This window comes from Thermobia domestica, chromosome 17, assembly GCF_964235325.1.
Source record: "Thermobia domestica chromosome 17, izTheDome1.hap1.1, whole genome shotgun sequence".
Taxonomy (NCBI): Eukaryota; Metazoa; Arthropoda; class Insecta; order Zygentoma; family Lepismatidae; genus Thermobia; species Thermobia domestica.
This window is the reverse complement of record NC_137470.1, coordinates 154,660,945-154,674,167: the sequence shown is the minus strand read 5'-3', so window position 1 is coordinate 154,674,167 and position 13,223 is coordinate 154,660,945. Positions and strand designations below refer to the sequence as shown.

The following is a 13,223-nucleotide window of genomic DNA, read 5'->3' as shown; positions in this document are numbered from 1 at the left end:
ATGGTTAATCTTCGTTTTTTCATCATCATTTGACAACAAAACAAACGCCGGAGAGATATATTATCCCCGTATACAAAAGAGTAGTGTTGGTATGTATAACTTGCAGGATATGATGCTTTACTTTTTTTAAAAATTTCAACACTTCCACTGTACGCCTAAAAATGTAATAAAAAATAAAGGCCATTTTCTAAATATTCAATTAGAATTGATCAGTCTATACAAAATTTGGAGTCGACCACTGAAAACGGAACGTTTCTATTTGTGGTTTTCGAGATCTAATTGTCGAAAGGATTGGAGACAAATATATATGCTTTTCTGAGCACAAACATATCAACCTAGCATTTTAATATATAGACGATCTGTATACAATGTCATTGTATCCAGTTTTCTGTACAAATGTGTCCCGTGACTAGAAATACTAACGAAGATATTATATGCACACAAGTTCATTACAGAATGAACAAATTTAGACGATAGCTTTCTTACATTGATTTTTGTTCTGAAGTGAAAGCATTAGCAAAGCATCTGTAACTTCAGTAAATGGTTTTCCCAAGTCCATCTTATTATCATAGCAATTCTTTGTATGCGGGTAACGTTAATTCCTAATAGCTAACATTCGCCGTTCCGCTACGTTCGCTAAGATTATCATTATTGAGTTCAAACTTTCAAACAATTTTGACCTTCCGTCATATTAGCACTTGTGTAATTAAACAATTTAAGGGTCACTACATGGTAGGAAAATCAATTGCTTCCTTAATAATACCATATTCTACTATCTTAATAATATTTATTGTAAGATATATTCTCTATGTTTAATCCATCAACAGGTAAAAGAGTGTTTAGTATGGCAGAGTAGGTCCACGTATATTAAACTTAACCGAAACGAAACTAACCTACCTTACATTACCCTAAGTTAACCTAAGCCTTAAAATGCTGGACCTACTCTACAGCACAAAGGCCGTAAAGAAATGAAATGAAATGAAATTTTGAGTTTTACGTCCCACGGTTATGCCGGTTAGGCTAAAGGAGACGGTGATAATGAGTAATGAATGAAAGGGTGGAATGAAGAAAGTGGGAGGAAACGGGAGAACCCCGAGAAAACCCACGCACACGGTGTTTGTCCACCACAAAGTTCACTTGGCGGGAGCAGGGAAAGGCCGTAAAGAATGCCAATACCGACAATACTGACTATTAATAGTGTTTTATCACACGAATCGTTTCATTACGCCGTTAAAAATCCATTAAAGATTTTACACATTTGTTATAGCCCTATATGCTTGCATGAGAAAAAAAAAACTTCCTTTGAGACAAACCTGGAAGTGCGGATGCCAAAGAACGCAACAATAAGCGTAGGCTGAGAATTTCAGAGGGTTACGGTATGAATACGTAGGGACGGGCATTATATGCTGTCATTCACGTTCAAAATACATTTGAAATATATGTAGGGTGTTTCAAAACAACACCGACAACATTTGCGAGGCGATTCCTGGCACCAAGATAAGATAAAAAGTTTAGACCAACCTGGGTGCACAAATGCTTCCTTTCGGGGTTATAGGCTGCCGAAAACAGGAAATGATCCAAAAATGAAATTTAAAGGTCAATAGCTCCAAAACCATGGGACCTACAGTAGTCGGGTCAAGACTACTTAGGAACTAGTGTGTGCTCTATCCAAATATCGATGTTTCAGAATCCTACGGTACTTCCGCAACAATTTTTATAGAGGTAGGTGCTATTTCAAATTATATACCAATAGCCCAGCTCCCTCTATAAAAATTGTTGTGTGAGTACCTCAGGATTATGAAACATGTATTTTTGGATAGGGCACATATTAGTTCTTAAGTGAAGTCTTGGCCTGACCGCGATAACTACCATAGTATTGGAGCTACGAACCTTTAAAGTTCATTTCTTCATGTTTCTGGCAGCCTATAACTCCGAAAAGAAGCATTTGTGCACCCAGGTTGGTCTCTGCTTTCTATCTCATCTTGGTATCAGGAATCCCCTCCCAAAACGTTGTCGGTGTTGTTTTGAAACACCCTGCATATAAGAACATAGTGTTCATACGATGAGAATTGTTTTCCCTACAGAAAATTATATTACCTTTAGTTTATTTGAATTAAAATATTTGAATCTTATTATTTAGGTTAGAGTATGCATAAGGTATCATCATGTTGAACTGCGCCTTGACACTGATCTGACTTTTCATTTCAACACAAAATCCGTTAATTAGTTTTTCAAATTTTAGTTGACCAAATTCAGAAATTAGAAGCATTTTAAAATGGAAAAAATGTGTTGTATTTACTCCGCAAAATTACAACTGTGAAAAACATCTTTCGCTTTCATATGTGTTTCAAAGCAACGCTACATTTATGCAAGTAGAAGAACAGTAAAATATAAATGCTAAGATAACTTTACGTGTGTAATTATCATGCCTTTACATTTGAAGAGACAAATATAATTGAAACATTTACAGCAAAACATTTACAGACAACAAAAGAGCAACGAAGTAAAAACATTAGGATAATTTTACAAATACAATTTATAATGTGTTTATGTCTGAACAAATATAATTTGAAAGTTGTCTTTTTCTGTGATAATTGAAAATTTTAAAAATATAAATATACATATAGAAATGCTAGTTCTCTGCTAACTTTACACTTTTTATATATAAAAAAGAAAATTTAAGTTTTACGTCCCACGATTATGCTGACTAGGCTAAAGGAGACTGTGATGATGAGAAGTGAATGAAATGGTGGCATGTGGCAAGAAACAGGAGAACACCGAGAAAACCTACGCACACGGCGTTTGTCCACCACAGAGCTCACTTGGGGTGAGTTGGTATCGAACCAAGAACCCGCTGCACCAGAGGTGAACGCTCTACCACAGAGCCACCGCGGCCCCGTCTATTATATCAGTGTACGTAACAAGCTCTTTTTAATGTTGCAATATCACATGATTTCAAATATTTCTTTCATTCTCCCAGATTCCAACAGTACATACGAACTTACTCATAGCACTTATCACAATTTAATAATAGACAGAAGCAAAAATGAAATTTATCGCAGTTGCAACAACTATATTTATTGCGGCCCCGGGTAGTGAAATCGCTAACGCTCCCGACTTTGGGACAAGCAGTCCCGGGTTCAATTCTCGGTGGAAAAATAAAAAAGCTTTTCCAGGTCAGCCACCCTGGGTGAGATTTTATTGGGTTTTCATCACTCACACCAGGCAAGTGCCGAGATTGTACCTAACATACAGGTCACAGACCGTTTCCTTCCTTCCCTTTCCTCGGATAGTGGGCTCGCCGAGGGCCGTCATTCCTCATAGATGACGGGCTAACATAGCCATACATGCCGAAAGCCCAGAAATCTAATTTCTGTAAGATTAACTTTTTATGAGGCAGTGATTGCCTTATGTATTACTGAACATTATTCGTGCTGCTGGAGGGGTTGAATTGTACGGTCTGTCTCAAAATTAATTTTAACTGAATATTATATGCTTCATCACTTCCAAACTCTAAAATTTCATAGTATACCAATGTATCGCGATACAGCTGTTGGGAAACATTGTTTAATAGGGCTAATACTAGCAAAGAACACTCTCTGGAGGTAGCTGATTTTTTTTTTTTTTTAATTCACTAGTCATCGATCAAGTTTAGGAGGCTTAGGTGGGCAGGTCATGTAGCTAGAATGGAAGAAAGTAGAAACGCTTTCAAAGTCTTGACTGGTAGACCCATAGGAAAACGACCATTAGGAAGACCTAGGCGCAGATGGGAGGACAATATTAAGATGGATCTCGCAGAGATAGGAATACAAAGTAGAAACTGGATGCAATTAGCTAAGGATAGAAGTCAGTGGAGAGCTTTTGTGAACGCGGCACTGAACCTCCGGGTTCCATAGGCCATAGAGTTAGTTAGTTAGTTAGTTAGTCATCGATCATAACTCAGTTTCTTGGTCACCCGAGTTTTCGTTACATTTACTTAATTTGACAATTATACTGGAAGGATCCATATGCCAACACGTACTACAACCCACATGTTTTCACTACAAACACGTGTTTTTACAATTATAAGCAAATCGTGACAGACGCCAAAACGAGACTACACCTCCAGAAAGTGACGAAGAGGATTCGATGAACTACGAATAAATCCGACAACCCCTCTACAGGCCCTCCCTCCAAGAGGAAGCTATAAAAGAGGACGACGGAACCAAGAATTTATCACTGCCAGTGCTGATCACACACTTACTAACATATTCTCCCGAGGCCGCCATGGGCTACGGAGACTTCCTTTAATACCTACTTTCAAGGCTGCTATGAGTTACGGAGTATAACCGATCTATCTGAGGAAGCTGTGGGCTAAGCCAAATATTCTCTATTTTTTCGAGGCCACATCATGTGTCGAGGAACTTCGCACTTATTCTACACTGAAAAAATTTAAAGATTTAAAGGAAAGACTTACAAGAACTTTGTAAAAGTTTGTAAGACATTTTTAATAATAAAAGGCGAAGGATTAAAATTTCCGAGTATATTATGTAGACTCTACTTACAGAACATTGCAATACGACCACATATATATCAAGTACAGTTTAATCCTTATTTAGTCACACGCGGAATTTTGTCCGTACTTTCACATTTTTTTCTTATTTTCAATCGGATGCTTTTGAACTTTAGTCTAGCTGCCTTTTAAAGTTCCATGATTATACAACAATAGAGATTTCAATCGTTGACCAAGGCATTAGTGAGTATTTTAATTTATTTTCTAATGGTGCAGTTTGCGGAGTAAAATTCCGCTTGCGACTAAATAAGTCACCCTGTTTTCAACTAGAAATTTTACGCTTTGTTTCAGTTTATTGTTTTGCTGACAACAATTAAGCGATTCGATGGCTACAAGACTTATCAAAACCCAGCGTCACCACCACTTTTTTATTTCTTTTTCAAAAACATACTTTCAGCTATTAAGTCAAATATCTAGTCAACTATTCGAAAGTATGCAGGAATACCAGATGGTACACCTACTTTGATTGATCCAGTTCCAAATTCAGGACGTTGTGCTATCTACACGAGGAAAGAAAATTGGAAGACCAAATATTATTGTGTCAAGTGTCAAAAATTTGTGTGTGGTGTACATAAAGAAACTGTCACATGTTGTAAAGAGTGTGTTCATCAAGATGGAACAGAGGTTAATGAAGATGAGGATATGTAGGTTGTGTGTAATATGTAAGGCGATAAGCAGAAACGTCATTTATGTGAACGCTTCAAATTACGTAAAAAATATGTTCCTTGTCACGTCTTGTATATTACACATTTAATTATTCTTGTTACATGGCAAAATATTTTCTTCAATATTTGAGTAATTATGTATAACGTATTATTATATTAGTTTATGAATTCAATGTTATAACATAAATTTAGACACCTACTAAAACATTTTTTTAACCAAAAAATCATAAATAAAAAGACAATAAATGTTTAATCAATATTAATACCTTACTATTTTACGGAGCAAAATTCCGGGCTCGACTAATTATATAGCTTTTTCTCACGCGATTAATTAAAGGTTAAAACGCCAATATCCTTCAATGGGACTTAAATCCACGATGCTTTTAACCTTACAATCATCAGTAGAACGCAACTGACCGCTTGACTACACAACGGCGACGACTTGATATCTTTCATGCACTGTTTTACGTTCTTTAGAGTAATATGAGGTTTGATACAATAATAGGTTAATATGCTGCGCACTTTTATCCCCGTATCTCAGTGAAATAACACTTAAAACATTCATTTTATGTTTTACATTTTGCCTGTTCAGAATTAAATTTGTTTGGTGGCGATTTTGCATTAGTTGGCTTAGGAAATATTTTCCTCCAGTTCGTCTGGTAAGTAATAGAAACAAATTTTATCCAATTGTCATTGAGTGAAGTGAGATGGTCAGGAAAAGTGTGATAGTATCGGGAAATTACACAATATTCTATTCAATTGGCGGAGTTAAATGTAGATAATTAAGACAAGTTGTGCTAAATAAAACTATGGATCAGAAATGTAAGAAAATGTACTTACCTATCATAGTAATAATCCCTGAAAGACAAAAAAGAAAACTTTCGTTAATACGTGAAAATGGATTACAAGTATGAACAAAATATTGTAAGAATTTACAATTACCTAAATAAAACGAAATGTCAGAAAATCAATTGTAGTTTGATGGTCTCCACTGCTCTCTAGCAGAGAACCCTCACGTAATCGCCAATATCAATCGAGTAGAGTAAGTAAACCTAAACGTAGCATTTCTTCTGTGCTAGTTTCAAACGCAGACGGAAAGTTTCTTATTGCCATTGCTATGCTTCATGAGCATACAGGAAACACCCATTCCGTTCCATTGCATATTCATGGAAATTTGTTTCCGAAGTTAGTCTTGCATCACTGTAATCAGTATTTCTGACTATATCTCTGGCTCTTTGCAATCTCCACATTTAAATGTCAAAATGTCGAAATATTGAAACATATCAAAATATTACTTATAAAAAAAAAACAATAGAAAATAACGACTATCAATATACTAAAAATACCAGCTTTCTAAAAATCAGTAAATCGTTGAGTAATATTTTCAGTGTCGATATTTCGGTATGTAAATATACCGATCAGTCGTAGGATACCTCGAAATACTACACAACTTTATTTACCTGACGGCAACTTTATTTCATCCCTGGAACGTATTATACGACAACCAGTAACCTTCATATTCTTTATTTTTATATATAATATACATGTATGTGTGTAAGTATGTTCCGCCATAAATATGAAACGCCTGGAGCAATTTTAAACAAACTTGATACATATATTACTTGCAGTCTTTAAATAGTACTGTTGGGGTAAGTGTCTCTTAACACAACTAGAGGGGAGGGGAAATATTTAAAAATGATCTAAAACGACCAATATTTATGTCAAATCGATAGTTTTTGGGGTCCATGAGCTGATCGGTAACAGTTTCGATGCTCTCTAACTGCAAGTTCAGTCCACAATGAGAATAAGACCCTTTTTATACACCTACGGGGAGCAAAAGGAGGACACATATAAGAATGATCAAAATCGGCCAATATAGTGTCGAATCGGTCGTTTTCGGAGTCACTGGGATGAACTAAATTTGGGAGGTACATGTAAAGTTATGTACAGAATAAGCTCTGGGCAAAAATGTAAGTAGTAATTTTAGAGTAAGAATTGGTACCCACGTAGTCACGAAGGACACTAAACGTACGATTCACCAGAGAAGCGAACCAAATACGAGAAACTACGATGAAAAGCTATTATAAGTTAAGTTTTTAGCTACATGCTTCTTAAAGTAGATTACCACCATCTCTAAACAATCAACAACAAAAATATCTTTAAAATTTTAATATACGTAATACGATCTTTTTCTTCTAAAGTTAATTTTGCCACCGGAAAGAATCACTGTTTCTTAATGGTGTGCACCATATTGTCCTTATCAAACTCATTTATATGCTTTATGATGTATTAAAAAAGAAGGAAAAAACTAAGTATATTAAAATCACAAGAAAATTTATTTTTCGACTTATGTTCCAAGGATATTACACATGATCTTGCAAATTATACAGATATTTAGTGAACTACCGCTAATTACGTTATACACGAACACTAGTGAACGGTATCGACGGTACAGTAGTCTTACCTCATAAAATTGTGCCGCTCAGAGTTGACAACGGAACGAAGTATTGAAATATAATTTTTATTCATTATTCTTTTCTATACATTAAGCCTCAACCAGAAGGGGCTCCTTTAAATGTTAAAGAGTTTTGCTATACATTTCAGACGATTAATAATTACCTTCCTCTTACTTGCTTGCTAACACTAGGTCTTCCTTTAATAAAAACTACATGTTATTGTAGTCTATCTATTAATCAAAGGAACAACCATCATATGGACAGCGATCAAATTCATATTTTTATTCATAATTTATTTATTCAATGCACCTTACCTTTACATTCGTTCCTTTAACACTAGTATTATTTTTCAATAACTGAGTTCTGAAACTAGCTTAATTATATAGACACTAATGAAGGAGGAAACGACAGGTTTTGCAACACACCCGATCCTCTGTATATGTGAATTCTATAAGGCACAAAGAGTGAAAAAGTGATTGACTGGACCGTGATTCGAACCCGGGGTCTCCGCCATACCGTGCAGTCCGCTTCCCACAACAGCACTCAGTCTTGAGGATGATGCTCTCCACTCGGACCATGTGGGTTGTACCACAAACCATTGCTGTACTTGGACAATCCCTGTGTTAATATCAAGCACCTATGACCGTTTTATTATCATATAGATATTAATAAAACAAGAAAGAGGAATTTAGTATAGTTTAGTTATACTAAACAAAATTAACACATCAATCATACATCAAAAAATATGTCAGGCATCAGCATTTCACACACTACCTGCTCACATTAGTATAGTACTTGCCACTAGCCACATCCTTTATAGTGTTATTTTCATGCTGGCTCACGACTACCGTATTACCAGACAAAATATCAAACATTCTGTGCTGTAAATTATGTTTTTGTAAAGTAATGTTTGCATCAATTCCTTAACGGTTTACTAGGCATCTTTCCACACTTATATAAATATTTATTGAAGGCTAAGTAAGTGCTCACTTTATATGCTCCGAACATGTTAGTACCAAGTACTGTATTCCACGTCTGTATTTTACAAGAGTTGTTCGAATCTCAAGTTGAGTTCTAGGCTCCTCTAAAGCGTTTGTTTTTTTTTCGATCGTAACAATACAAGTATCCAGTGAAAAGTACGGCTACACTTTTCTAGTTATGTTCACCTAGTAGAAAATGTGACCTCACAGGGTACAGCAAATTACACTTTCTGTGTGACATCATAAGAGTCCTATATACAATCGTTTTCGTCACACCTTCTACCTAGGAGATGAACCAAAATATGTGTTTAATCTTTTTGACAGATAATCATCTCATGTGATTTGCTATGCAATTCTCCAGGCCTATAAAATGTACTGGCATCTTTCACGGATGGGTCCGTAACACTCTTTAAATAATCATAACACAAATTTATTTGTGCTTCTTGATTTTATGTTTTAATAACTCCCTAACGTAACGTTCTTGGCACGAAGACCCAAAGATTGTTAACCTCAGGGCGGGTGTGTGGGACACCTGCCTCGATTCAGCCCCCGCCAAATGAACTTTGTGGTGGACAAACACCCTGTGATTGGGATTTCTGTGGGTTCTCCCGTTTCCTCTCAATTTCCTTAATTCACCGTTTCGAAAATTATCATTAGTTCAACTCGGAGGATGAACGTGGGATATTAAAATTCAGTTATAATAATAATAGACTTCGATGAGTTCACATTATTTTAACTTGCTCTGTAGTATTTTCCAAAAGATTAAGGGCCTTATGCAGAGTCGTTCTGAAGCTATATTAGTGCTACACTAAAGAGTTCGACTAACATATGTTTCCTGCAGTAGTCAGGCTGTTAGTATAACGCTAATCATACGAGAAAACGACTCTGCATAAGGCCTTAAATGTTTATATTATATAAAGCCGTGTACACCAACGAAGTTTAAACGAGCGTTCACTTAAATGCGTTCAACATTAAACTTTCAAGTTTAAACGTTGTTCCCGGAGTTTTGTTGCACCATTGAAAATCAAAGGTCAGTAAACCTCGTTTAAGTAAACTTCGGTCAATTCGTAAAATTGACTCTGATTGGTTGTCGTCTTTTGTCTCTAACCTTCGTTTAACAAGTAACAAATGAAGATAGCATACCGCGTGCCGGGGTTTTCGACTTTCGAGATTGTGTGCATGTCGACTGAATACAACATCAGAGAATGGACTAATAAATTTTACCTGTAATAAAATAAACCAGTGATACTTGGTGCTGCAATATTGGTAGTAGATTTTAGAATAGATTGTAGCATGCAGGTTTACTATACGGATCCATAGTATAAGTAGTAGTACTAGTAGAAGTAGGAAAGGGTTAGAAGTCGGGGTTGTTAGGTTTTGTTCTCGGTGTTTTACTATACGGATACACAGATTGTAAAATGTATAGAAAAATATGGGCAAGTCTTTAATTTGCTCATTTTATGTTCACAACGGACACTAACTAACCCCTGCGGGGCTTCTAACCTGTTACTACTACTACTACATATACTATGGATACGTAGAGTAACACTGCACGCTTTTCTCAACATAAAATGGACAAACTAAAGACTTCTGCAATTTTTTTCCGTATATTTCACAATCTGTGGATCCGTATAGTAAAACTGCACAATTAAGATTGCACTAAACTTATAACAAAGAACAAATATAATGTGGATCTATGTGGACCAGTGTTAATTTCAGGAATTGACCGGAGAGAATTTCTCCCCGAGAACCATGAAATTCCCTCGGGACCATATATCCTATGCTCAACGTGGATTCCCAGTATTTTCGTTACTAATACATCTCATCCCCAGTATACTGAAATTCACCACTAGAAAATAAATAAATAAATGATTAAAAACTTCTGGAATCCACTGATGGGGAAAACTGATTCAACAGTTATACATATTTCATCGTGAAAATGTTATTATAATGTCTTTTACATCCTTTCCTTGTTGGCGTTTCCCTACAATTCCCAGTCAGCATAGGTAAAGTTGAGGAGCACTACCATTTATTCTTTTCATTTATGATCTAACGTCTTCTGCATTCTTCGTTTCTCACCTATTCACCAGCTGCATACACATTTATAATATGTTTCCAAACTTATAAGTTATAAATACAATACGTGCAAAGACCATGTACGAATGTGTGCTATGTGGCAAACATAACCTGAGTTTGTATCTATTCCGATTCCAGGCAGGGCACAATTTGAGGTATCGCTCATGATTTTGTCCGAGAAAGCAGGCACATTAGCGATGAAGGTGTGTCCATAAGGGAAGAAAAGTGTGGAAACTATCAACTTCTTGTTATCTTGTGCAATTTTCCAAAATACATTCCTTACACATGTAAGTAACATGTGATTATAGAAACAGCATTGAAACGTATGATTCATAATTATACAATTATAATGCAAAACTAGCTTGTAGTGATCACCTTCTACAGATTGGTACGTATTTTTTGTTCTGATTTGTTCATTACTCGAGCAGGTGGTTTTACCAAATTTTGACACGTTCTTACATTTTCAGGTTAGGTTAGAGCTTTCTTTTATCAGAGCATGCACTAAATGAAGAGCTTCATTACTACTTGCGGATTGACTTCAGAATGGCTCAGTATCGTATAAATAAATTGTGGACGTACAACATAAAAACTAGTGTGTATAAAACGAACCAACTTGTACTACATGTTCTCCAAAAAGCATGAATGTTATCTAACCGAGCTAGTGTAGGAGTGCAGTAGAGATGCCCGAGCGATTGTATCTATAGGGAGCAGGCCCGTTAACGACGAGGTATACGAATAAACGAGGGCAGTGGAAGAGAACACTTACACATACAAGAATTTCTTTATTACTAACTAGCAGCGTTCACCCCGCTTCGCTACGGTCACCCCGGAACGCAATAAACGTTGTTACTTAGATAATTTTTACTTTTTCGCTTTCAAGTGATATGATAAAAACCATAGAAGATTGCAGTAAATGTTAACATTATATCGCCTGTCATTTATGTTAACCCGCCCCGCTTCGCTGCGGTCACCCCGGAACGCAATAAACTTTGTTACTTAGATAATTTTTACTTTTTCGCTTTCAAGTGATATGATAAAAACCATAGTAGATTGCAGTATATGTTAACATTATATCGCCTGTCATTTATGTTAACCCGCCGAGTGACACGGTCATGCGGGTTGCATATAAATACGTTTCTTTTTATACCTATGATGAACTAACAAAGGATTTGTACGTTATGGACACTTGAATGGTCAATTATCTCAAGACACTGGTAATTAAAAATTAAAGTGATATGATAAAAACCATCTAGGGTCCAAATCCTAATAACCCCCCAAAAATAAAAGAAATTGGTTCAGCCGTATTAGCGTGATGAGCTAACAAAGGATTTGTGCGTTCTCTTTTATATAATAGATAATTCATTTCAATATGCTGTGATAGATGGTAATTACTGATATTCACACTTTCATTCCTTCATGAAAAATATTTCACGTCTTAGTTCACCTATGAATTTACTACTTGGTAGAACCGTCTGCTCGAGTGAACCCTTCATTTGCTTACACGTATACCCACCATCGAAAATTTGCCAGTTCCCTACGGACGCACCTCGACTATAGCCCACCAGCTTCACCTTTGCGTAAATCGTAATAGGTTAAAAAATAGCTTGTAACGAGCAGCTTGAAAAGTTTTGTGTGTGGTTTTGAGACGTGTGGCTTTCACTATATGTAGCTAAGTTTGTATCAGTCTTATAGAATCGTACCCAATTGGTTGATACCACTCCAGAAGTAACTAGATAATAAGTTTTACGATGAATCACTAGACAATAAGTTTTACGATATTTCCATGGAATTTTGACAAGAAAATACTGTATTTATAGACATAACTTTTATGCCCTCCTAAGGTTAACCTTTACTGGAAAATTGTTTTGAAAATACATTGTCGAAAATGCTATGAGCTGATTTTGTCACAAAAAAACGCACAGTATATATAGTTTATTTCTAGTGGGTTCTCTATTGTAAAGCTACAGCCTCGCAGGTTTTCTACCTACATATCCTCCTTATTTCTTTTTGCGAGTTAACAGACTTTACCTGAAAATTAAAGAAAGAACTGTATTCCTAATCTACACCGTTTATTTTATTATTATTATTGTTTTTGTATTTCAAGAACAAACTTCAGAACATTTGTTTCATTTTATTGATACGACGTACATTGTATCTAGGAAAAAATAATGAAACCACGAGCAAAAATTTTTCCGAACACGAGAAATGTATTGTAATTTCATTAGTGGAAAAACTCAAAGACACTATGGATGTAAACGGACTGATTTGGATCAAAGAAGTTTAAACCCCCAAATTCGGCCGTTCAAGCTAAAACCAAGTTTATCCACTATTTCTCCGAGACTTAGCCATGAACGCTGTTGCTGCAACAGACATTTACACCGACCTTGGTTATGACCCTCGTTCAACAGTTGAACTTCGTTGGTGCACACGGCCGATAGTGAAATACTTAGCTAACAATTGACAAAAATAGTAGTATAACACAATAACTGAATGA

General features: G+C 35.9%; 1 protein-coding gene across 3 annotated transcripts in view; it reads right to left on the bottom strand.

The window, feature by feature from the left end:
• Positions 1-13,223, bottom strand: part of LOC145674428 (uncharacterized) — a 1,698,027-nt gene that overhangs the window by 272,774 nt on the left and 1,412,030 nt on the right. For all 3 annotated transcript variants that reach the window (XM_081744474.1, XM_081744473.1, XM_081744472.1), the window contains one exon: positions 6,058-6,075. In XM_081744474.1, the coding sequence (XP_081600600.1) occupies positions 6,058-6,075 (18 nt within the window). The remainder of the gene's footprint in view (positions 1-6,057; positions 6,076-13,223) is intronic.